We start from the raw sequence: 26,466 nt of genomic DNA, 5'->3' as shown, positions 1-26,466 counted from the left end.
TTTAACTCCCCTCCCGGCATTGCCAGTATCAGGAATCCTTGACCCTCAGCCTCTACGGCTCTCAGTCTGTGCCTCCCACATTCGACCTGTGAGTCCAGCAGACACAGGCAGGTGCCTCAGACTGCCTGAGTTCCTCTAAAAGAATATTTTAATCTTTCATCCTGGAGACAGCTGCTTGCTCATTTCCAGGCCTGAGTCATTCTTCAGGCAGCCCAGGTCACAAGTTATGATGAGCAGGAAAGCCTCTGGGTATTTAACGACCGAAGGCCCCTTCCTGTAGAAGCCCTCTCTCCACCATGTTTGGGCAAGTATTTGAGTTCCTACCATATGACAATCACTGTGCTTGAGCTGAGGATATAAGGATAACATCTAGACTTGCAGCTAACTTCTTGCCAGCAAGATTGGAAGCCAGAAAATGATGGAATCTACCCAGTGTTCTGAGAGGAAATGACTGTGTGTCGGGGCTCTTTCAGGTTCAGGTTCAACAAGTCACCAGGAGGGCTCACAGGACTCAGCATACAGTCAGACTCATGCAATGATTTATTAGAGTAAAAAGATACAAAGGAAAAAAAAAAAAGGAAATGGTGCATGGGGCACAGTCCAAAGGAAACCAGATGCAAGTTCCAAGAGTCCTCTCCCAGTGGAGTCACACCGAACACGCTTAATTCTTCCGGCAGAGTTGTGACAACATGTGTGAAATGTTGTCCACCAGGGAAGCTCATTAGAGACTCAGTGTGTAAGATTTGTATTGGGAACTGGTAACGTAGGCACCTCTGTCTAGCACATGTCAAAACTCCAGCCTCCCAGTTGGAGAGCAGATGTTCAGCATAGGCCATATGCTACGGTTTCAACACAGGAAGCCATTCTTGTCAGTTAGGGAATGATGGGAACCCTTCTGAAAGCCAAGGACCCAGATGCCAGCCAAGGGCCATTCTTGTAAGCAGTCCTTTCTAAAGATAGCAGCCTTGGGCCTGCTATGTTAATTCTTTTTTTTTTTTTTTTCACTGACTGTCGACTTGGAATTTTGCAATCAGTAAAAATACTCCTGAAGAATGAAGCAAAATGAAGACATTTTCAAGCTAACAAAGTAGAGGGGGTGCCTCCAACAGAGCTTCAGTGAATTCTAAAGGATGTATTTTAGAAAGAAGGAGAGCATTCCAGAAAAAACCTGAAGGAAAGAAAGAAGAACATTTACGGTGCAAAACATGATAAAAATGTCTGCCAGGCTTAAAATAACAAGATGAGAAACAAAATAAGGGACAGAGGATGGGAAGTTAATGTATTCAAATATCCTTGTATGATGTGAAGGATAGTAAAGCTATTCATTAATTTTAGACTTTAATAAGTTAATTACGAGTGTCAAAATATCTAGGGTAAAAATTATTAGGCTAGAGATAGAAATCCCACACTTATTCAAAGAAAAAAAAAGGAATTATAGACAAATACTTAATCAGTACAAAAGAAGCCAGAGACAAATAGAACTAGAAAGGAAGGCAAATAGAAAGCACAAAATAAGATGGCCAAAATATTCCAAACAGCTTGCTGATTATCATATAAATTGTAATAGAATGTATATCACACACAAATAACTGAAAATTTTCACTTAAAAGATTTATAGTAAAGGAATGCAAAAGGATATATTTAGACAAACTAAGGAAAAGAAAGCAGATGTGGCTATGTTATTATCAGACCAAATAGAACTTAAGGCAAAAAGCATTACTAGAGATAAAGAGGATCATCACCCCATTACGATAAAAGGTTTAATTCATCAGAACATGAAATAAATACAAACTGGTGCAAACCTAACTAAATAGCATAAAACACTGTATATAAATAAAAAATGGGCAGAACTACCAGGAGGAATTCACACTACTACTATCCATGGGATACTTTACACAGCATTTCCTGTAACACTTTGACCCAGATGTTACTATACTGACTACACCCAACGGCCAAAGGCCGAAATGGAACAAGCGTTGTGCAGCACATACTATTTTGAACCTCACATCGAACTTTTATGAAAAAGGACCCCACATCACATTTTTCACCAGATATCAAAGGATTGATGTCACTCCCTGACCACAATTCAATTAAATAGGAAGTATTAACCAAAAAAGAAAATTAGGAAACATCATATTTGGAAATGCATGAAATAACTTCTATTCTTTTTTTATTCATACTTTTTAAGTAGGATCCACTCCCAAAGTGGGGTTTGGACCCACGAGCTGAGAACCAGAGTCATACGCTCTACCTACTGAGCCAGCCAGGCGCCCCCTCATAAAATTACTTCTAAATAATTCATGTGTTGAAGAAGAAACCATAGTGGAAATCACTTAGGATGTAGAAATGAAAAACAATGACAATACTACCATATCACAAACGCTGTCTAGACATTATAGCCTTAAATGCTCATGTTAGAGAAAACTAAAGGCTAAAAATTAAAGACCCATGTAAGTAATTTAACTTAAAAAGTTGCAAAAAGACAAAATAAATGAATTTCTAGGCAGTGGATTGCTGCCTTAAAGTTATTGATATTTTTCTTGGTCTTATTAAGTCTCTCAGACACGCTTCTCCAACTTATACTCCTATTAACTATGGTTGGAACACAATTTCTTACACCCTCACCAACATTTAAAAAAAATAATTTGCTAAATTAAGTCCTAAGATAGGGAGTACAGATGTATTTTTTATTTAATTTTGAAAAAAGATTTTATTTATTTCTTTGACACGCAGAGAGAGAACACAAGCAGGGGGAGTGGAAGGCAGAGGGAGAGGAAAAAGCAGGCTTCTTGCTGAGCAAGGAGCCCGACACGGGGCTCCATCTCAGGACCCCGAGATCATGATCCAAGCCGAAGGCAGATACTCAACCAACTGAGCTACACAGGTGCCCCAGATTCTGGTCGATTTTAAAGCCTGTGCTCATTCCCCTAGAGGCCATATTGTGCATACTGGCTCATATCTGAACCTAATCTCTGGAAAGGCAAAGTGCCCCATTGTCCATTGGAGAGGGAAGAGCTTATGGAGGTGAGTAGATACAGAGTTTTGGCAGCAGTCCGTCTCACAGTGGGTCAGGTGAGACCCTGAACTAATCTTATGGTTATTTCCCTGAGCACATCAGATATACTTCCCAACTGGTGAAATCCCCACGTTTCTTCCCTGACCCAAAGAATAAAACCTATTATGATGGGACAGGTCAAGTGAAAGCTTCTAGAATGTCTCCCTCCCCACCTCCACCTTAGATACTCAACCAAAAATCAATGCCCTATCCCTGGGGTGAGGGGGGCATCCCTCTCTCTTGCTAGCACCATCCAGAATTACCACCAGCCAGAACTCAAAAGATGCAGAGGTGGTGATTCCCAACATATCTTCATTTAACTTACATGTTTGGAATGTACAAAATCCAGATGATAGGTTTTCACAAATTTAATCAGGTGATGATACCAATGCTCAGCAGGCCCATGTACAAGTGGGAATAGTATACATGGAACAGTTCCTGTATGACATGGCTTGGCCATAGTGAGTAATGGAGTCCATGCATGGGTTCAACAAAATGGCTTTTTTCTCACAAAGGCTGCTATGGCTATGACATTGATGAATGTCCAATCTGCCGTCAAGGGAGGCCAACACTGAGCTATGGGAATTTGGAAATATGGTTTACTCTAGCCAAGTTGACACACTACAAAGACATCACAGTGACCAAACTGCCTTCCCCAGGTGTTTGGATAAGGAGGAGAAGAGAGAGTTGATTTTTGAGGAGGATGTTTCAAAGCTCAACAATACCAGAAGCCTGTGGATGATAGAGAGCATATAGATTCATTGAATACTTGGACTCTGAGTCCATTGTTGGGTGGCTTTGCAGGCTTTGCTACAAAAGGTGCACCATTGTCAAACTGTAAATGTTCCAGAAAGCCAAATACACTATAGTTTGGTTTCAAAGACCACAATGGTGGGCCCAGAGTCAGCTGATCAGACTGGAACAGCAACATCATAACCTTAAAAAGTGTCAACAATAGTGAAGCACTGTTGGAAGCCAAAAAAGGAGAGTCAAAAGGTCCAGTGTAGTCCAGTGTAGTCAATCCATCAAGAGTGGATAGAGCCAGTGCCCTCTGTCCTGTGGCTTCCTTCACTGTGAGATAAAGGGGCCAACTTTTGGCAGAAGTCACAAGTCTGGTATGCAGTGAAGCTTCTGCATCAGAAACAGGGTCCTCGGCTTTGTGTCCAGTGTATGATGGTGGCTGTAGTGCCATGTTCAGGATGACCATGGGTCCAGGAGACAGTCTGGACCACACAGGCTTGACCAGCACCTTGACTCCACTCTCCTCAGAGAAAGGGCCCTTATGGGCCCAGTATGCTGAATCACCAACCACAGCTATTTTTCAGTTTGCAGTCCAAAGAGGGGTGTCTTTAATTTGTCAGTCAGTAGTTTTAAGTAACAGAGCAGATGGCTAGTCCACTGGGGACGATCCAAGAGTCAGTAAAAATATGACTGGTTCTGTAGAGTATCAATCTAAAGCAATGGATCTTCCCTTGTGCATTTGAATTGAATTGGTGTTGCCACCGTGGAAAACCGTGTGGAGCCTCATCAAATAATTAGAAATACTATATGACCCAGTAATTTCACGACAGGGTATTTACCCAAAGAAAACAAAAATGCTAATTAGAAGAGATATAGGTACCCTATGTTTATTGCAGCATTATTTACAATAGCCAAGATGCAGATGGAAGTGAGGTGTGTCCGTTGAGAGATGAATGAATAAAGAAGATGTGGTAGATACATACAATGGAATTTTACTCAGCCATAAAAAAGAATGAGATCTAGGGTCGCCTGGGTGGCTCAGTCGTTAAGGGTCTGCCTTCGGCTCAGGTCATGATCCCAGGGTCCTGGGACTAAGCCCCGCATCGGGCTCCCTGCTCAGTGGGAAGCCTGCTTCTCCCTCTCCCACTCCCCCTGCTTGTGTTCCCTTTCTCGCTGTGTCTCTCTCTGTCAAATAAATAAATAAAATCTTAAAAAAAAAAAAAAGAATGAGATCTTGCTATTTGTGACAACACGGATGGATGTAGGGGGCATTATGCTAAGTGAAATAAGTCAAACGGAGAAAGACAAATGCCATATGATTTCACTTATATGTGGAATCTAAAAAACAAAAAAAACAAAGCAGAAACAAACTCATAAATACAGAGAACAAACTGGTGGTTGCCAGAGCTGAGGGGGTGGGGGGAAGGCAAAATGGAGGAAGGGGAGTGGGAGGTATAGGCTTCCAAGTATGGAATGAATAAGTCAGGGGGATGGAAGGTACAGCACAGGAAACCCAGTCAATGGTACTGTAATAGCATTGCAGGGTGACAGATGGGAGCTACACTTGTGGTGAACAGAGCATAAGATATAACAGTATTGAATCACTATGCCATACACCTGAAACTAATGTAATATTGTGTGTCAACTATACTTCAATTAAAAAAATAATAAATTAATTTTAAAAATGAAGCAATGGTTCTTAACCAAGACTGATTTTTGTCCAGGGGACATATGACAATGTCTGGAGACATTTTTGATCTCCATGACTGTGGGTTGGGATGCCACTGGTATCTAGTGGGTAGATGCCAGGGTGCTGCTAAACATATTACAATGCCCAGGACCTCCCCCCACTCTCACAAAGAATTGTGAAGCCTAAAATGTCATTAGAGGGGCACCTGGCTGGCTCAGTTGGTAGAGCATTGTGACAGTTGATATCGGGATCATGAGTTTGAATCCCACATTGGGCATAGAGCTCACTAAAAAGATAATAGTATAAGTTAATTAATTAATTAAAATGTCAATCGTGATGACGTTGAGAAACTCTGGGGTAAGGCCGTTCAGCCCACTGTGCTGACTCGCCCTACTGTAGTTGATCTTCCAGAGTGGTCACTGGGCTGGATGGTTGTTCATCATTCTAGTCTATTTTTGTATTTATTTTAAATTCTCTATAATGAGGGGGCACCTGGGTGGCTCAGTTGGTTAAGCATCCAACTCTTGATTTCAGCTCCTGTCATGATCTCAGGGTTGTGAGATCAAGCCCCACATCAGTTTCCACACTGGGCTTGGATCCCGCTTAAGATTATCTCTCTCTCTCTCTACTTCTGTCCCTTCCCCTCTAAAAAAATAAAATAAATAAAATAAATTATCCGTAATGAAAAGTGTAATTAAATGTAGAGATCTAAGGAACCAGAATTTTGGGTAATCTTTTTTTTTGTTTGGTTGGTTTTTTTTGGAAGAGGGGAGGAGCAGAGGGAGAGGGTGGGAGAGAATCTTAAGCAGGTTCCATGCCCAGCACAGGGCCCAACAAGCAGGGCTCGATCTCACAATACTGAGATCAGGACCTGAGCCAAAAGCAAGATTCCGAGGTTTAACCAACTGTGCCACCCAGGCGCCCCCCCACCCCCTTTTTTTTTAAAGGAGTTAGAAGTTTATCAAATACGCCACAAGGGGTCAGTGGGCAGGCCAGCCAAGGAGAGGCAGTCAGCCCAGATTTTTTTTTTTTTTTTTTTTTTGAGAGAGAGTATGTTTGTGTGCATGGGGTGTGAGGTGCAGAGGGAGAGAGAGAGAATCCCAAGCAGACTCCATGCCAAGTGCAGAGCCTGACACAGAGCTCAATCTCACCACCCTGAGATCATGACCTGACCTGAAACCAAGAGTCGGGACGCTTAACTGACTGAGCCACTCAGGTGCCCTTTGACTAACTAGAACTTAAAAACTTGAAACATTAAAAAACAAATTAATTAATTTTAGAAAAAGAGAAAGCAGAAAGAAAGAAACAAACAAGCAAAGGAAGAAACGCAGTACTCATGAGCATTCAGTCCCTGTTCCTCCCTCTCCCTAGTCCCTGGCAACCATGAATCCACTTCCCTGTCTCTGGATTTGTCAATTCTGGCCATTTTATATAAATGGAATCACACAGTATATAGTCCTTTGTGACTGTCTCTTTTTACTCAACATGATGTTTTCAAGGTTCATCCATGTTATAGCATATACAGTACTTCACCCCTTCTTATGGCTGAATAATATTCCATTGTATGGAGATAGCACATTCTGTTTATTCTTCAGTTGATAAATACGTGGGGGTTTTTCCGCTGTTGGGCTATTATGAATAATGTTGCTATGAACATCCTTGCACAACTTTTTGTGTGAGTATGTGTTTTCAACTCTCTTGGGTAGAATCCACCTAGGAGGGGAATTACTGGCTCATATGGTAACTCCATGTTTAATTGATTGAGGAACTGCCAGACTGTTTCCCAAAGCAGTGGCACCATTTTGCATTCCCACCAGAAATGTATGATATCATGAATATCATGGGTTCTTGCATAATGATGAATTTCATATTTCACAGTAGTGAAAAGCACCCACTAAGCACCCACCTTATTGCTTCTTCTCAAATTAAGTAAAAATCTTGATTTTAACAAGTGATTTTGCTGAAATGAAGGCAAAATAATTTAAAAATAAATATTTAATAATTCTGAATTCTACTTGTCTTTATTTTATTACCCATCCAACCATCATCAATTATCCGGACATGAGCAATAAATATTAAATGTAGTCACCTTTAAAATGTTGTCAACCTTCAGGTGCCTGGGTGGCTCAGTGGGTTAAGCATCTGCCTTCAGCTCAGGTCATGATCCAGGGTCCTGGGATGGAGTCCCTGTGTCAGACTCCCTGCTCAGTGGGGAACCTACTTCTCTCTCTCCCTTGGCCCCTCCCCCCTGCTCATGCTCTCTCTCTCTAATAAATAAATGTTTTTAAAGATTTTATTTACTTATTTGACAGAGACAGACACAACAAGAGAGGGAACACAGCAGGGGGAGAGGGAGAGGGAGAAGAAGGCTTCCTGCTGAGCAGGGAGCCTGATGCGGGGCTCGATCCCAGGACCCTGGGATCATGACCTGAGCTGAAGGCAGTCGCTTAACCAACTGAGCCACCCAGGTGCCCCTAAATAAATCTTAAAAAAAAAAAGTTTAAAAAAATAAATTAAAAAAAGTCAACTTTTATCATCTATAGCCATAGCTTTATACATGTTTTTTGATTTTGTTAATGTAAATATATATTTATCATGGGAGGAAGATAGGATGCTGAATAATTTAGCATCTTGTCAGTTTGACTTTTTTTAAAAGAAATTAGTATATGAATATTCTTCCTGAGATATTATCATTTGCATTTTGTTAGACATATATGACAATATAAGGAGAACTATCTTCATTTTCAAATTATTCTATGCATCCCATTTTAGAGACAAACCATTACTTCCAACTATTCATTATTCTAAGCTCTACAGCCGGTGTATCCTGTCCATTCATGTTCGTACACACGAAACCTAAATTCCAACAGAAGGAACAAGATAGTTCCACACTGCCTTCAGAAAGGCCAAGCCTGGAGTGTTCAGAGAGCAGGAAGAAGGCCGTGTGGCTGGGAATGTGGAAGGAAATGAGATCAGAGAAGTAATGATGAGGAGGGTGCCCAGATCACAGAGGGCTTCCGAGGTGACTGTAAGGACTTTGATTTTTGCTCTGAGTGAGCTGATGTGCCCGTGCACAGTTTTAGACAGAGATGTGACATGTGTTCTGACTTATGTATTAAAAGGGATCCCTCTGGCTGTTGTACTGAGAACCCACCCAAGGGTGAGAGTGAAGTGGAAACCGGGTTGGCAGGGAGGAGGCTGCTGCAGAAACCAGGGGGAGTGACATTGGCTTGTGCCGGATTTCGTAACAGGAGGTGTGGCTCCGTTTTAAAGATGGAGCCAACAGAATCTCCTAATACACTGGCTCCTGAGAAAACAGGAGTCAAGGAGGCTCCGAGGTCTTTGACGGGAATAGCTGGAAGAATGGAACTGCCTGAGTTAGGGAAGTCTGAGGGTGGAGGGATTGGTTCTGGGAGCAGGATCAGGGGCTCAGGTCTGAGCTTGGGAAGACAGATGTTTCAAGACATCAAAATAGAGATGTTGGGCAGGCAGTTGATTGCAAGTCTGGAGTTTGGGAGACAAGTTGGAGTGGAAATTAAACTTCAGAAGTTGGGGCACCTGGATGGTTCAGTTGGTTCAGCGTCTGCTTTCGGCTCAGGTCATGAACCCAGAGTCCTGGGATTGAGTCTCAGGGCAGGAGCCTGCTTCTCCCTCTGCCCTTCCCCACCATGCTTGCTCGTGCTCTCTCTCTCTCTGAAATAAATAAAATCTTAAAAAAATAAAAAGCAACTTCAGAAGTTGACTATCTTCCATAGTTGCTGTTGCTGTGCCCCTCCCCCACCCCCCCACACCCCCGGTCTATACTGCATGACTCAGAATAATAAATCATGCCTGGCCGCATGACTCTGAACGACAGTGACTTATGTGTGCAGCTTAAGAACATTGTAGTTGTGTGTCATGACCTGAGCAGAAACCAAGAGTCGGAGGCTTAACCGACTGCATCACCCAGACGCCCCTCTAATTTTTAACATTGTGAGTATCATGACTATATTTTCTAGGAGTCTGGATAACTCAGATAAGATGCCAGCATGACCCAGACATCACCGAATACAAAGACTAAATGATTAAGGTAGTTTCATCACAAACGGGAGGACATGTGTAACTGGATTAGGGAAGTAACCGGAGCAGATCACACCGCACACTGCGCAGAAAGCAGTGTCTGCTTGCGCATGTGCAGAGAGGTTTAGGCAAACACAGAGACGGAGTCTTACAAGTTCCGCGTAAGGCAGGTGAGCACTTCTAAATCTATCAATAGTGGAGGTGTTTTTGTCTCCCCGAAACATACCAATGCTCAGTAGAAACTAGCAACCACTGAATTGGCTTGGGCACACCACACGAACAAGCAGACATCATTATATTGTATTGTTCCCTTAAATGCTCTGTAAAACTGAGCACCCTTCTATTTCCTGACTGAGATATTGCAACTCAAATGTCTTGCAGGCTAACCTAACCCTAAAGGGGAAATCCTGATAACAGAAGTGTTGGCCCCTTAGGGTGCAAAACCGATTGTATTAGATCTTCCTATAGTTATTCATGCTATAGTTCTTCATCCTATAGTTAAGCAACTGCAGCATGGCAGCAACGAGAAATGCCCCCCTTCCCGCCCCCCGCCCCAGCTCTTAGGTACTTTGGTTTGAAAAATAGAGTTTCAATCATCTTCTTAATTTCTGTGACGACTGTAATGAAATCGCAGAAAACATAAAAGATTGCTGATCTTTTATCAAAGACAAACTAGGCTCTTCTTATTTATTTGCATATTTGGCAGGCAGTGCAAATTTAAATTTCGGCCCATCCCATTCAGTCCATGTTTCTTACCAAGGAAAATGAAAAGATCCTACTTGTTAGATGTCCTGGACATCTTATGTACAACATTGCTAAAACAGAGATGTGATTTACTTACCTATGATACTGAGGCTTTCATAATGTGCATTTTGGTCATGTTTCCATTTCCTCAAAACGTACAGAAGCATTTAATGAGATTTTTTACTTGATCACTTGTACTTCATTACATAAAATCTGCTTTGACTTGCAGCTCAGCAAGCCCACAATCACGCTGATTCCTGGTGTCAGTCTGATGTGATGCCATCAAGCTCACTACTCTCTCAACAAAAGCATAGACCATGGAAGAATTAGGATTTTCAGTTTTACCACCACATAAAAGAGAAGGACATCCTCAAGAATGCAGGCAGTTTGGAGAATTATTACTGGAAAAGGAAATAGGAAAAGCAAAACTGAGGATGCCTGGGTGGCTCAGTTGGTTCAGCATCTGCCTTCAGCTCAGGTCATGATCCCAGGGTCCTGGGATTGAGTCCTGCATCAGGCTCCTTGCTCAGCGGGGGTTTGCTTCTCCCTCTCCTTCTGTCTGCCACTCCCCCTGCTTGTGCTTGCTTGCTCTCTCTCTATCTCTGACAAATAATATCTTTTTAAAAAAAGAAGAAAAACTCTTACTGTATCAGACAGAAACACGTGGTTGTTTTTTATTCAATAGAGGTAACGTGCTTTTTTTAATTAGTACTATTGGGTTTACATTCTGCTTTTTAAAAGTCTTGCACTTATGTAGCTTAAGAACATACATGCTTGCCTGGACCCAGTTCCCTGGGGCTGGTGCTCTGCTGGGACTAGATGCCTGGGGGTCGTTCTGGTTCTTCATTTTTCTGGTCTGCATTTCCTCCTTTTCTTCACCAGGCCCCTGCACTGTTGCACCACAGTCATGGTGTTATCCCATGTGGCTTATCCTGGGAAGGATGAGATTTGCCTGTCAGCCCACGCTCTGCAGCAAAGGCAGCTCCAGGGACGGTGTCCAGGCATCTGCCCTTGAGAGCCTCAGGAGTGCAGGTCCCTTCATTACACAAACTTGTCTGTGTCCTTGGCATTTTTGCTGCTTCTTAATACTTTTCAGAGTGACATTCTTTCCTCCGTCCAGCTGACCCAACACACCATGCATCGCATAATTTCTGGCCCATCAGAGAAGAAGGAAGGGATTTGAATTATTTGGGTCTGACCTTGTCTTACACGTCACCATCTCGCTGGTAAATATTTATTGAGTTTCAAAAAGAAATACTATTGTGACACACATCGACTCCCTGGACTCTGAAACCTCTGTAACACCAGGGGCATCAAAGTAGGTTTGACAACTTTCAAACCTTAATTCCGAGCATGTTAATATTATAAAACACAGTCAAACAAAATTGAGGAATTCCACTAGGCAGTGGTTCTCAGCCTTGCCTGCATATTGAAATAAGATTTTAAAATTGGGATATATATATCTACCCAGGTGCCCTAAAACTATTAAGTTTTTATGGTAGTTTAATGGGATATATCTATCCCAATTTTAAAATCTATTTCTAAATATATATATATATATATATACACAAATATAAAGATTTTATTTTTAAGTAAGCTCTATACCCAACATGGGGCTCGAACTCACAGCGCTGAGATCAAGAGTCACATGCTCTACCCACTGAGGCAGCCATGTGCCCTGCCAGCTTATTTTCTTTCAGGATTATGAATTTCCTTAGAGAATCTGGCCTCTATTTGTACAGATTCTGCTCAAAAGTTTTTCACAGCATAAACCAAGTGCTTACCTACTGAAGGGAGTGCTAACTGAAATATTTATCATTCTTATTCTGATTATCTTTATCAACAAAGTCAGTATGTTCAATGGCAAGCACAAATCCTCAGTTCAACCACCAAAGGTGAAATGGAGACTCTCGATGACATACTCTGCTTTCTGGTTAACACACCCTACCTCCTTACCTCTGCACTCCTTTGACTGGCACATTCTGCCTCCTCAGAATCCTGAGGGTCATCAGCTCACTGGACCACTTCAACATCTGCACATGTACCCCTACACTGACACCTGTCTCTTCCCCACACCGTTCTCAATACTCCCTTAGGTTTCATGCCTACCACTTCTAGTTGGCCTCCTGGGTTGAATGGAGCCATCCTTTGTGAACAGAGTCAAGCATTTTGAAAGCATTCGTGTTACTGCAAAACCTCCACCAATGGTAGTTGTGGTGGGATGCAGTCATGGGAGGCAGCAGTGACGGCAGCAAAGGGAGTTGAGATGATGGTGGCTGCTGCGGAGGCAGCCATGACAGGCTGGGAAAATGGTGGCTGTGGCCATGGGTCTCATTGCAATGAATGGCCACAGGGTGGCTCCCACTGAGTGAACCCCACTGAAGCTGATCTTTGCTGGAGTTTTCTCTCCCCCAAAGCCCACTCTGCCTGTGTGTCTGGCAAACAGGAAGCAGCACGGAAATTAAAATCCCAGCCCCCTAAGTGACCCTGAACAAAATGCCTGATGGGGGTTAGTGTATAAATACCCCCATCCCTTGTGGAGGAAGAGTATGTTCTCCAGTTTCCAGAGTTCCCCAGAGAGTTAAGCTGTTGCCCAGTGATAACTTGTGCAATTGATAATGCAGCCTTGATATGCTGCTTTCCCTTCCTGTCTCACTTCCCTCTGCCCTGCCAGTGCTTTCTGAGGCCATCTCCCAAAAAGCGTTGCCTCAAAATCTGTTTCTGGGGGAACCCAACCTAAGATAGTGCATCATGAACCAAGGATTATGATTCAAGCACAGATGGCACATTAACAAAAGCCAACCCTATGCCAAGCCGTGAAAGTCTCAACATATTTCCAAAGATTGAAACCATATAAAATGTCCCTAATCCAATTGCAATTAGGCAAGATAACGAGAAAAATCCCCACATGTTCAGAAATTTAAAAATAGTTTTAAACTTCTAAATAATCTGGGATCAATGAAAAATGCAAAATAGAAAAGCTTGCTTTGTGGGGAATTTAAGTGTGTACATTAGAAAAGAAAAAAGGCTAAAAATCAGTGAGCTAAACATTCACTTCAAAAATACAAAATTAAATCCAAAAAAGGTAATTATAAAAAAGATAATTAAGTTAAAAACAAATATACAAAGAACACCAGCAAAGCCAAAAGTAAATTCTGGCAAGTAAATTAAAAGATTAATAAATTGGTATACCATCAAGATGGAATAAGAAAAAAATAAAGAGGGCACAAATAACCAATGTCAGAAATGAGAAAGGGGCTTTCACTACAGATTCTGTAGGTCTTAAAAAGATTATATAAGGATATTGTGAACAAATTTATAGCAATTTGAAAATTCAGATTATGTGAAAACTCCCTAAATACAATTCATCAAAATAGACACTATAGAAATAGTGAATAGAAATAGAATAGAATAGAAACTATTCTTAAGATTTACTTACTTATTTTTTCATGAGAGGCAGAGTCCGGGAGCCTGATGCAGGACTCGATCCCAGGACTCTGAGATCATGACCTGAGCCGAAGGCAGACACTTAACTGAGCCACCCAGGCATCCCTAAGATTTATTTATTTTGAGAGAGAGAGCGAGCGAGCGAGCACACACTGTGGGGGCAGAGGGAGAGGGAAAGAATCCCAAGCGGACTCTGCTAAGCACAGACATGATGCCAGGCCCAGTCCCACGACCCTGAGATCACGACCTGAGCCAAAACCAAGAGTCCAACACCAAACTGACTGCACTACTCAGGCGCCCTAAAACTCTTAAGTTTTTATGGTAGTTTAAATGTGCGCAAAATTCCTTTCAGCCAAAAGCCATTGAGAGGTAGTCTCCCCACACCTTTAATCTGGGTTGGCCCTGTGACTTGCATTGACCAACAGAAGGTGACAAAAACGATGATTTTGAGGTTTCCTTTTTTGCTCTCTTGGACCCCTGACATACCACCAGTTAAGGAAGCTGATCTAGCCTACTGGAAGAGAGGCCACTTAAGAGATTCTAAAACGTAGTCTCGACCTGTTTTGTTTGTTCTTACCACCTTCTTTTATTTAATTGGGGGGAGGGGCAGAGGGCGAGGGAGAAACTCAAGCAGAATCCCCACTGAGCATGGAGCCTGACACAGGGCTTGATCCCATGAGCCTGAGATCATGACCTGAGCTAAAATCAGGAGTTGGGCGCTTAACCCACTGAGCCACCCAGGGCCCTCTTGTTACACTCCTTTAATTACATGGAGCAGAACCCCAACTCAAGCTTACCCAAGGAAAGTGGGGTTGGCTGAAAACAGACAAAGAAATCTGAGGACTCAATCCACAGCCCAAGAAAACTGAAGCTGGGAACAGAAAGCCATCAGGACCCAAGCAGCCTTTTCAGAAACCACAAGAACGATCACATTCCTTTCTCTCCCTGGGTTTTCTCTGGCTTGCATCACATGGCTTCTGGTAGCTCCCACAACCCTGACTGCAGGATCCCACCTTAGCTCCCAAGCCAACTGACAAGTCTGTCTTAAAGATCAAATCCCCAGGAGACACTCTGGCTTATTTTTCCAAATCAGAACACAAGCCTTGGGTTTCCAACAGCCAGTCCAGGCAGCACTGGCCAGTCACTTCTAATTTCTGGAAGTTTGTGGAGTCACCTCCGGGGGAAGTGGCCTGTCTGAATGGGGAATCTGGGTGCAGGCCCTGGGCACACTCAGCCGGACACGCCGCGATCTCTCTCCTGCATCCGTGCCTGTCTGCCCTCTGCCCTTTAGGACCTGCCCCGTGCTGGGGAGCTGGGTGATCAACCAGCCGGGCCCACAGAACATGTACTCATGAGGAGAAACTGAGAAGCTGCCACAGCCACTGCTGGTCCTCGCCCACATCCACTCAGCACTCTTCTGGGTGCTGAACGTTGCTTACTTGATTCTTGGCTACTCTCTGCTCAGGGCTCGTTGATGGCAGGGCACGTGACCACACATGGGGCAGGCAGAAGTGCAAGACGGTCAATGCCCATGAAAACTGCCCCCAGTGACAGACGGGCAGTTGGTGATCTATATCCCAACCTCCTTGCCCCTTAGATTGAGCCCATCGCCCACTGTGTTAACTGGCGTGATAACACACCTTTTACTGGCTGCCTTCCTCTCTGTCTCACCACTCCACTCCCCTCCAAATGTTTCTGGAATCACATTCCAAATATTCTATCTGCACTCCAATTCTCAGGGTTGGATTCTGGAAGAACACAAACCAAGACAGAACAGAAGTCCAGGACAGCAGACTCTAACCCACACTTCTCAGAGCAGCTGTTCCCAGTAATAAAGCCAGTATTTTCATCCCCATTGCTTAGAGCCCATGTCTATCACACAACTGGCTCAAAACTCAGGAGGAAAAGAAGTGTGATATTATTGCTCCCTAAACCTCAAGGAAACACTCAATAAAGACTCGGTAAACGCTCGAGTGGAAGCGAGAAAGAGCCTTTTCCCATGTCTGTGCGGCAGGAGACAGGAAGTGGCTGTTGGCAGAATTAACGAGGAAAGAGGGGTCGTCTTAACCCTGGTGAGCAGGCCCTTCCTAGGCACACTGCGTGAAGCTGGGGAATAGAGGAGCAGGGTTTCCGCCCAGCCAGCTCTCCCCTCAGTTTCCCCTCAGCTGCTGAAGGCAGAAGTCAGTCTGGTATACAGAGTCTTTATTTATTGTGAGTCCTGCTGTCCAGAGAAGCCAGACTCCCATCCAGGCCCCTCATGACTCCACCTGGCCACTCTTCAGGACTGGGGGCATCAAGTGGCCAGTTGCTCAGGTCCAGTTTTCCTATGGTTCAAAGAGTCCTCAGGAGGCAGGAAGTGGCTTTGCCTATGGAAAAAACACATGAGCATCTACTAGCTATTTTGTGCCTGGCCCTGGGGCCCCCGCTGGGGGAGGTTATGTAGACAGTAGAGGCTGCCCCTGCCAAGTCCAGAGTCTGGAGAGAGAGAGGGTATCAGGTGATGGCCTTGGCCATCTGCCATGTGAACACGTCTGACACAGTGAACTGTCACTGGGAGCAGGGAAGGCACCATTTGCTGTATTTACTGAGCACCTGCAGTGTGCCTGGCATTGTTACAGGGCAACGGATGAAGCAGGCACAAATCTCTGACTCTAGGAAGAGACAGGCAACAAATAAACAATAAAAAGATGTCAACTGTCTACAAAGAGAAGTAAATCAGGTTAAAGAACACAGGTGTATGTGGAGGGGGAGGTACAAGGAGCATCTCAAATTGCCAGCTATGTGAACACAAGATGTCTTTGTATCATGTTCTGTAAGATGAGACTGCTTGTGTGTAGAGTAGAAACTAGAGGCGGCCCAAATCTCACTGCCTGCAGTCAGGGGGGAAGCCGCAGCAGGGACGCCATCACCCGGAAGGAGGACGGTGAGGAGGACCAGGTGTGGGAGGAATCACTCTGGGTGCACTCAGGAGCCACGACAAGGCCGGAAAGGGGAGAGATGTGACCTCACTTCCATTTTTACAAGGTCCTGTGGCTGCCAGGGGAGAGCAGATTTCGGGGCAGGATGGCCACAGGAAGACCAGGGAGAAGCTGGCTGCTTAACCAGGGCGGGAACAACGAGCTCTGAGCTGGAAAGGTGAGGCCTTTACTGTTCAGATGCCCAAAGAACTTGAAAGAAAGAACATATGACTAACACAGAGCCAATATACAGACTAAGAAACTAACATGAATAGTACGCAATCATTACTAAATCATTTCTAAGAATTAAAAGTCCTTCCTGCTGGTGTCCGCTCCTAGGGCCTGAACCTTTCACTCATTACTGCCATATTAAAACAAAACAAGGACTACAGGGCCTGGTAGAAGGGCATCTCCCCCATCTTTAGCCCAGAACTCCTCTGAGACAGGCGATGGGAATGGAGCAGTTACAAGGCAGTAAGATATAAGCCATAATGGAAGGAGCTCAGAGACCATGTGAGCCCGGGGAGGGGATGGGCCCACAGGAGAGGTTTTCGGAGGGAGTGGTATCTAAGCCGGAATAGCAAGCAGCCAGGTAGCCTAGGAAGGGCAGTCCAGGCAGAAGGAAACAGCTGGATAAAAGCCTGCCAGCAGGAGAGACATGCACTTGAGTAATTGCACCTTCACCAGGGCCAGAACACAGAGTATGATGTAGAAAGTGGAGAGTGGGGGGTGGGGGCAGAGTCCAGACCATGCAGGGCCCTATACAGGTTGTGTTGGACTTTAGATTTGGCCTGATGGAAGTGAGGAGCCATGGAAAGCTTTTTTTGTTTTTATTTGTTTTTTTAAAGATCTTATTTATTTGACACAGAGAGAGAGAGAGAGAGCACAAGCAGGGGGAGTGGCAGAGGAAGAGGGAGAAGCAGGCTCCCTGCCCAGCAGAGAGCCTGACGTGGAGCTCGATCCCAGGGTCCCAGGATCATGACCTGAGCTGAAGGCAGACGCTTAACTGAAAGGTTTTTAAGTGAAACAGAACATGGGGTGCCTAGGTGGCTCAGTCAACTAAGCGTCTGACTCCTGATTTTGGCTCAGGTCACAATCTCAGGGTTGTGAGACTGAGCCCCGTGTCAGTGTGGAGCCTGCTTAGGATTCCCTCTCTCCCTCCCTCTCTCTCTGTCTCCTCCCCGCTCACACTCCCTTTCTCTCTCTCTCAAAAAAAAATAAATAAATAAAATAAATAAGTGAAACAGAACATGGTCAGATTTCCTTTGGGATGGCTCTGGGACCATCACAGAGAGTGGACTGAAAGTGATAATACAGAGCACAGAGGCTCCAATGAGAGAACGTTAAGAGGGAGGTGGTGCAAGATGTGACTTTTGCCTTAGGAGCGCACAATCCGGTGAGGGGAGGCAGTAAATATCTAAAGTAGCATTTCTCAGGGCACCTGGGTGGCTCAGTCAGTTAAACGTCTGTGTTCGGTTCAGGTCGTGATCCCAGGATCCTGGGATCGAGTCCCGCATCAGGCTTCCTGCTCAGCGGGGAGTCTGCTTTTCCCTCTCCCTCTGCCTGCCGCTCTGCCTACTTGTGCTGGCTCTCTCTGTGTTAAATAAATAAAATCTTTAAAAATAAATAAATAAATAAAGGAGCATTTCTCAACTTTGTTTTTACTACTGCTCACCAAGGGGTCTTTTAAGACAGCTTTTAAAAATTGCAGCCATCCATGAAATCTTAATCCCATAGTTATACTGCATATCTGTTTATGTACTGTATACATTAAAGAGAGTAAGACTCATTTGCCCCCTCCTCACCCCCTCACCCAGTACAGCTGAGGGACAGTAAGGAAGGGAATAAGAGAGCAGGTAAGGAAGGAGGTGGCTGAGGTCAGCCCAAGGAAGAACACAGAGAACCCAGCAAGGACCTGGGATTTTGTTCTGTGAATGGGAAGCTACTGAAGAGCTCTAAGCAAATATGTAATGTGAATAGTTTTCAGTTCCTAAATCTTCTCTCTGCCCACTGTGTGGGGGGCAAGTGAGAGGGGATTCAGAGAGTCAGGGAAAAGGCTGGGGCAGGGATCCTGGAGATGAACAGTTCGGGGAGGTGTCTGGACTCAAGCAGGGACTATGGGAAGGGGCAAGAGGTGATCATGTTCTGGATCCCGGGTGCACGGTGCAGGTCTGTGTGGGGCGTAGGGTGGGGCTGAGAATAACTCCCAGGTCTTTATTCTGAGCAACCAGAAGGATGAAGGGGGTGAGAACTGATGAGCCCCCCGCCCCCACCCCCCCCACCCCCGCCTCACCTCCACAGCTGAGGGTGAGTGTGCTGGCCGCACCTGCTCAGCACACTGAAGGAAGCGGCGCACATGCTCTGCACAGTTGCCCACAGCTGCCTCATTCTGTCGAAGACACTCCTCAAAGGCCTCAAAAGGCTCAGCACAGGCCTGGCGGATCTGACGGATGATTGGGCTGTGGAGGAAGGGCATTTCAGGCATTCACACTTCCACTCCACCGCCTCCCCCCTCCTCCCCCCCACACCCTGTCCCATTCTTGCCCACACTCACTGGGAGGACGTGCATTGAGCAATACTCATCTTAAGGTGATGACAGTCCCGCTGCCATGACTCAGGCTTGGCCGCCACACACTGGCCATATTGCTCCAGCTCTCGGCCACAGTAGCGAGCAGTGACCTCCAGGGCCGCCTGCCTGTGGGACATGGTGGGCTGAGGATAATTCCAGACAACAGACAAGAAAGGGAGTTCTGATCTTGGTAGGAGGATGGAGCAGGGAACAACACTAGGGATCTCGGGCAGATCCGGGAGTCTGAAGGATCCTGGGATAGAGCCAGGGAGATGGAGGAGGAGGTAAGGCATGAGCCCTGGGGATTGTGGAACAGCCTGGGGGCTTCTGGGAAGATGGTGGAGATCTTTTCCAAAAAAGATTTAATCATTCGAAGGCAAGCCTTGGGGTCCTGGAAGAAGGGTCCTTGAGTTCAGGCATTCCCTCAATAGGGCCTTAGAAGTAAGATCTTGAGTTCTAGGAGAAAACCTGGGAGCCCTAAAGGGGTTTGGAGTTCTAAAAAGAGGTTTAGAAGTCCAAGGGGTAAGGTCTTTGGTCCTGGGGAAGCGTCTATTTGGCCAGAGTCTTAAAGATTAGGCCTGAGGACAGGGGTACTGGAGATGAGACTTGAAGCCCTGGGGTGGGTTTGGGGGTCCTAGGGTGGGTCTCTTGGATAGATCTGGAGATTCCTACAAGTAAGCTCTTGGGAACAAGATCTGGAAATCTAGAGCGGGACCAGGGGTCTAGGAACAAGTCTGTGGGTGCTACAGGTGAGGTCTGGGATACTGTGCAGACCCGAAGGTTCAAAAGGTATGGTTAGGTGATCTAGGGGGATGAACCCAGAGCTCTAAGAACGGGTCTAAGAATCGTAGAGGTCCCGCGACAATTCTGCAGTCCTAGGGTTGGTGGTGGACAGTGCCAGGGGTCCTAGGGACAGCGACTGGGTGGGTGTTAAGGGTGGACCTGACAAGTTCCCAGTTACCACGAGGAAGAGGGGAGGAGTCTAAATGGTCAGGGGGCGGGGCCTGGACACTCGGAGGGATGAGACTTGTAATGGACTGCGCTGAATCCTAAGGGTCGGATCGCCGAGGAACAAAGAAGCCAATCCTTCCTCCCGGAGTCCTGGCGTAGGTCCAGGTCACGGGAAGAGAGGGGGTGCGGCGGCATATCCGGGGTAGGCGCTCCCGCTACTCACATCTCCAGGCCGGTGCCGGTAGGGAATCAGTCAGGGAGGAAAGTCCCGCCTTTTCCGGTACAGGTTGTCATGGCGGCGCCCAACTCCGCTGTCCTTGCCTCGTTTTTTCCGGTTGCAGAGCCGGCAAGCGGACCATTCCATTCCCTTTAGGCCCCACCTGTCATGGCGGCGCCCTGTCTCTCCTTCCGGCCCCGCCTGTATTGGACGCGCCTGCGCAGCCATCGCGGGCCCCCATTCGGCTCGGTTGCTCTACCCCTTTCTACATCCGGCTTGCCGTGGCCCCGGCGGAATCCGCCGGAAATAAGGGATGGGCGCCGGAAATAAGGGATGGGCGCCGCCGCGTGTTCTTCTGTCCTAGCCGCCCGCCCGGAGCTGGGGGCGAGCGGCTGCTCTGGCCACTCAACCTGGCGCCGTTGGTGGCCAGGTTGGGCGCCGTGGCTGCCGGCTGCTGGGCGCGGGGACTGGGAGCCTGACGCCTAGCCACCTCTGTCTTGCGCAGGCGCTCCCCGTCCTTTCGGGATGCTGGTTCGTGCGCGCGCGCGGAGCCGCGGGAAGGGGGCCACCGCAAGAGTGGGACCAACCGGACTGGACGTCCCTTCGGCTCAGCCTGGGTTACCCAGACCAGGCCACCTCCTTCTTGGCATAAACCCTGGGGCCAGGCCGGAGTTGAGTGTTAATATTGGCTCCACGTCATTATGGGCATGTGTAGTTCTAATTCCTCCTGGTGGGGTACCGTTTCCATCTCTTGATCTGTCCTCCGGTGTGAGGCCTGGGGGTACGTTTTCCCCTCTTTGAGGTTGGGCACGAGTATCCCATGATCAGAGAAAAACTAAGCATCAGCCCAGCCATCTAGTATGTGGATGTCTTCCCAGACTCCAGCCAAAATGAACACAAAATGCACTTCATCATAGTGTTGAGGAACAAGAGCTATTTGTGAGCAAGTGTGCTCATCTGTAAATGGGGATAATGATAGTGAGATCCTTTACATAGGGCAGAGTGCCTGTGAACAGTTTAGGGCAGAGCGTGGACCCTCAGGAGTTCTGGATAAGTGAGACCTGTCACGGGAGCCTGTTACTGTGAGCTGTTCTGGTTGGCCCTTGACATATGATTGCCCCACTGACCATCCGAACCTGCCTCGGATGACAGGAGTAGGTTTGGAGCTATGGGCACCGAAGGAAAGCTTTTCAACCAAAGCCCTCCTATTCTTCCTTCTTGCAAAAACTTCCAAGTGTGTATTCTTGGTGGGAGAAGGGGGGGGGGGAAGCACACCCTCAATGACAGAACACTCTGGCTTCAATTGTGGACTGAATCCTCATATTTTTCTCTCCTGGGAAAATGAAATCTTAACCTTGGCGCTTCCTGAGTCTTATCTCAAAGTCCCTGTAATGTGCTTCCTCAAGAGAAGGTGTTCAAACGTGGGCTCATTAGTAGGTACGATGAAGACCCCAAGAGGAGACACCCACTCTGGGAAGTGTGATACCTGTGCCTCCAAGCTTCTAGGTTGTTTTTGGGCTGTAGCTCAAGACTAACTTCCTCTCTAGGGATCAAATGCAAGGCAGACCTATGGAGTGAAGGCGACCTGGGTTTGAATCGGAGATCTTGGACAGAATCTGCTCTCTGGGTTTCAGTTTCCTCCATGACAGCTGCTTCAGGATGCCCTTGTGAGCAGAGACTGAAATGATACCTGCAGAGCACATGGTGTGGAGCACTTTGTACTTTCCTTTTTCTAGCCTTATCAGAATTTGTTACTGTATTTGCTTATTTTCTGCCTTCTTCAAGACCCATGAGGGAAGGGGCCTTGTATCTGTCTCATGGTCACCGCTGGATCCCCTCCATAGCATGGGGTCTGGCAGAGTAATAATGGGACAAATGAAACCATCTGCTCACAGGATTGCATGAGGATAAAATGAGATCCACTCATTGACTCGTATGATACTTAAGTGCTATATATGTGCCAGGAACTGGGGAAACAGCAAGTAAAAGACCAAAATTCATACTGCTAAAAAAGGTGTACAATGGGATGTGTTGGTATACATAGGCATAGTGAAACGATTACCGTAGTAATATCCACCAGCTCACGTAGTTAACATTTTTTATGTGATAAGGACATTTAAGATCTAATCTCTTAGCAAATTTCAAGTACACAATATGTTATTATTATCTAATGCTATACATTAGGTCTCCAGAACTTACTCATCTTAATAGAGTTTATACCATTTAACCAATATCTCCCCATTTCCCCCACACTCCAGACCTGCCAACCACCATTCTGTTTCCGTGAGTTCAACTTAGATTCCACATATAAGTGAGATCATGTGATATTTGTCTTTGTGCGTATTTCACCGAGCATATAGTCCCTCCAGGTGGGGCATGTCAGACTTGATGAAGGGCAGGGAGTATGATGGGTGGATACAGGGTGGTGGGTGGGAGGATGCACTTGTAGAATGTGACCTGGAGGGAGTTGTCCCGTGCTTCGATCCCTGGCCAGACTGAGAGCCTCCATGAATGGCAGCACAGAAACGACTTTGACCAGATGACCCGTGAGCTGGCAGCAGCGAGTCCTGACCCTTGACCCCCTGAAGGGGCCATGTGGCAGGAAGGGATGGCGCCTGGGTGTGTCAGGGATTTCCTAACGGTGTTATGAGAAGAGTGTTGTTGACTAGGAGAGGGTCTCCAGGACTCCCGAGGGCTCCTTCCCTCCCCTCAGTGGCTTCACTGCCACCTTCATCTGGGTTTTTCTTTTCTAGAGGCTCTCCCTCTTAATCTTAAGTTTATAGAATATGATGGGTGGGAGGCACATCCTGATGAGCCCAATACATGTAAAATCTCCAAGCTGAGAATGGCAGTGAGCACGCTTTTCCAGCCACATTACATCTTTTCTCACTAGCCAGGTGGCTAGTGACCTAGAGCTTCAGGATCATTCCTCCTCTGGAAATAGTAGCACAGAAATTTGTTAGAGGAAACAAGATACTTTGACTCTGAGGGGGTGTCCCAGCTCTTGACTTTTTTTCTCCTCATTAAGCTCCTTAGTTTAAAAAAAAAGAGAAATGAACACTTTGCTTGAAGCTTAACTTCCACTTTCTCATTAGTGTCTCTTGGATCCTATGCCTCCCAGATCTATTCTTCCAGAGCCCAAAGCCTTAGGATTCCTGGGAACTGCAATGAATCCCATCCCTTCCTCCTGCTTCTGGATTCCAGCCATTTGTTAGTCTAGGCAAGGGCCGGTGGGGCTTGGAAAAGGGTCCACTTGTTGGGTCCTGCCGTGCTGTGCACACAGGCCTGTATTAAGGGTGCTGCCTTCCCTCTGGTGCTGGGTGAGGGGAGGGCTTGAGAGGAGGGGAAAGCCATGGGCTCTGCCCTAGAGGAACTGACAAAAACACCAGCTAACAACCTTCCTACCTGATGATGGGTGTGAGACAGCAGAACAGGGTGTGGTGCCCTCATGATGAGGTCTGCTCGGCTCTATTCTGCCCCCCCGGGGACTGGTCTTAGGCAAGACCTTGACAGCTGACCCAGGACAATTCCTTTATTCCCACACTGGACGGCTGCCTGAGACTGAGATTCCAGTGGGCCTGGCCACCTCCGCAGCACTGTGTGCGCCTTCCTCATCCACTGCAGGTTCATGGGGTTTGAGGTGTAGGAAATGCAGATTCAGAAGCTGCTGCTGCTGAGCGCATCCCAGTGCTGATCTCTTCCAGGTCCTCGGGAGCTGTGGGCCACAGGCTGAAAGGGAGGTGTGCAGAAACCGGTCCCAGATAGAGGACACTGCCCTCACTTCTTGGCTTTGCCTCCAAGACGTGGCATTTGATGTTTCAAATAGAACACTGCACCACTTGGGAAGGAAAAGGAAGTGTGGGAAGGGTTAATTAAGTTTCCCTTACAGCCAATCTGGGCCTCCTCACCAATCTCAGTATTACCTTCTGTCCACATGGAGGCACGGCACATTTAGAACCCATGCTAATCTGTGCTCTGTAAGGAGCTGAGCCTCAGTGGGATTGGCTTCCTGAGGTTGCTGTAACAAACTGCCACAAACTGGGTAGCTTAAAACAACAGACATGCATTTTCACAGTTCAGGAAGCCAGAAGTCCAAAATCGAGGTGGGGGCAGATTCCTGCTGGAGGCTCTGAAGAATCTGTCCCATGCCTGTTTCCCAGCTTCCGGTGGTTACAGGCAGTCCTTGGCATTCCTTGGCTGGTAGACACATTACTTCCATCTCTGCCTCTGCTCACATCACCTTCTCTGTGTGTTCTTTTACAAGGACACAAAGGCCAAAACCCCAAGGGGAGCCTTCACCTACATCCCTTTGCCACAGGCTGCACCCTGTATCATTGTCAGTAACACAGTTGAAAAGGTTCACCAGGACTAGCTGGTCAAAGGGGGAGGGCAGTGTGGACAGCCTGCTGGAAGGGGGTCTGAAGAGCTCCTGCCCGGACCAGCTCTTCCATTGGTGCGGTGGGCTCTTCCCCACATCCTGTGCTGCCTCCCCCACATCGCAGGGCTGGGCTAGGGCGCCTGCTGGGTCCCACAGAGATACTCAACCCACTGGCACTGTCTTCACTGTAGATCTGCCCCACAGGAACACTTCTTACCATCAAAAGAAGTATCACACATACTTGAAACATCTATTCGTATAATACAACTTGCAGTACCTGTTACAACCACTTGGGTGTATGGAGTGTCCATTAAATAAAACAGGTTAGTTTCAAGGACCACAGTGGGGCAATTCATTTTTGTTGGATCAACATTTTTTTTTAGATTATTTATTTATTTATTTGATAGAGAGAACACAAGCAGGGGGAGCAGCAGAGGGAGACGGAAGCTCTCCACTGAGCAGGAAGCCAAATGTGGGGCTCGATCCCAAGGCCCTGGGATCATGACCTGAGCCGAAGGCAGATGCTTAACCACCTGAGCCACCCAGGCGCTCTGGATCAACATTCTTAACAGAGACAAGTTATTTATTCCATCTTGTGTGTAGTTCTGTTCTTTCATTAGGAAACTTATAAACAATACAGAAACTTATAAACAATACAGAAATATACAGCCCTATTTTATTGCAGTTTTTAATCTATTCATGTATTATTCAGATAATTAACCTATTGTTCAATTTTTTTTTAAGCTTTATTTGACAGAGAGACACAGCGAGAGAGGGAACACAAGCAGGGGGGAATGGGAGAGGGAGAAGCAGGCTTCCCGCGAAGCAGGGAGCCAGATGCGGGGCTTGATCCCGGGACCCCAGGATCATGACCCAAGCTGAAGGCAGACGCTTAACAACTGAGCCACCCAGGCGCCCCCTATCATTCAATTTTGTATTTTCTTCTTTAAAATATTGTTATGCAATATTCCATTCATAGATGTAACATTCAGTTTTACATCTCCATCCTTCCCTCGAAGGTATTTGTTTTGTAACAACATTCAATTTGTATAAATATGTATCTTGTCTATACCTTATCCCTTCACTGCATACACTGCTTTGTGTTATACCAGCACAACATTCACAATGATACATAATACATCACCCAATCCTCTGGCAAAAAAAAAAAAAAGAATCTTGATCTGAACCTCACACCTTATACAAAAATAAACTCAAGGGGCGCCTGGGTGGGTCAGTCATTTAGGCATCCGACTTGATTTCAGCTCAGGTGGTGATCTCAGGGTTCTGCGATTGATCCCCGCTTCATTCCCTGCTTCGGGCTCCCTGCTCAGCAGGGACTCTGCTGGAGATTCTGCCCTGCCTCACCCCACCCCCTCCACTTGCACACTCTAATAAAGGGATAAATTTAAAAAATATAAAATAAACTCAAGGGGCGCCTGGGTGGCTCAGTCATTAAGGGTCTGCCTTCGGCTCAGGTCATGATCCCAAGGTCCTGGGTTCGAGCCCCCCATCAGGCTCCCTGCTCTGCGGGAAGCCTGCTTCTCCCTCTCCCACTCCCCCTGCTTGTGTTCCCTCTCTCACTGTCAAATAAATATTTAAAAAAAAATCTTAAAAAAAATAAACTCAAAAGGGATAAATGGATCACAGATTTAAGTGTA

The 26,466-nt window shown here is 46.2% G+C and overlaps 1 protein-coding gene across 6 annotated transcripts; it reads right to left on the bottom strand.

Annotated features, from left to right (window-relative positions):
• Positions 1-517: 517 nt before the first annotated feature.
• Positions 518-20,864, bottom strand: CHCHD5 (coiled-coil-helix-coiled-coil-helix domain containing 5). Of its 6 annotated transcripts, XR_015768936.1 has the most exons (6): positions 20,437-20,864; positions 19,248-19,405; positions 18,987-19,152; positions 11,060-11,440; positions 10,387-10,690; positions 518-1,168 (listed from the first exon to the last, which is right to left on the bottom strand). XR_015768936.1 is itself a non-coding variant. In XM_028122343.2 (4 exons), the coding sequence occupies exons 2-4, from the start codon at positions 19,397-19,399 to the stop codon at positions 11,372-11,374; spliced, it is 387 nt and encodes a 128-aa protein (XP_027978144.1). In that variant the 5' UTR covers positions 19,400-19,405; positions 20,437-20,864; the 3' UTR covers positions 10,935-11,371. The 6 variants fall into 6 exon arrangements, 4 of the variants coding, with proteins under 4 accessions (XP_027978144.1, XP_027978146.1, XP_027978145.1 ...); XR_003612152.2 differs by lacking the exon at positions 10,387-10,690; XM_028122343.2 differs by lacking the exons at positions 518-1,168; positions 10,387-10,690 and having other exon boundaries at positions 10,935-11,440.
• Between the last annotated feature and the right edge of the window lie 5,602 nt (positions 20,865-26,466).

The sequence above is a fragment of the Eumetopias jubatus genome, unplaced genomic scaffold (assembly GCF_037043125.1).
Source record: "Eumetopias jubatus isolate StellerSeaLion01/CBP00866 unplaced genomic scaffold, mEumJub1_p1.0 scaffold_9, whole genome shotgun sequence".
Taxonomy (NCBI): Eukaryota; Metazoa; Chordata; class Mammalia; order Carnivora; family Otariidae; genus Eumetopias; species Eumetopias jubatus.
The sequence above is the reverse complement of the archived record's forward strand: the minus strand, read 5'-3'. Positions and strand labels throughout refer to the sequence as shown.

What these genes read in the sequence shown, in the direction of transcription:
- CHCHD5 (XM_028122343.2), bottom strand. Translation starts at nt 19,399, where the DNA reads ATGTCCCACAGGCAGGCGGCCCTGGAGGTCACTGCTCGCTACTGTGGC. An exon ending in GCTCAATGCACGTCCTCCCA is followed by an intron (nt 19,153 to 19,247) that starts GTGAGTGTGGGC and finishes CTTCCTCCACAG; the next exon opens with CCCAATCATCCGTCAGATCC. An exon ending in ACTCACCCTCAGCTGTGGAG is followed by an intron (nt 11,441 to 18,986) that starts GTGAGGCGGGGG and finishes CTGATGGGCCAG; the next exon opens with AAATTATGCGATGCATGGTG.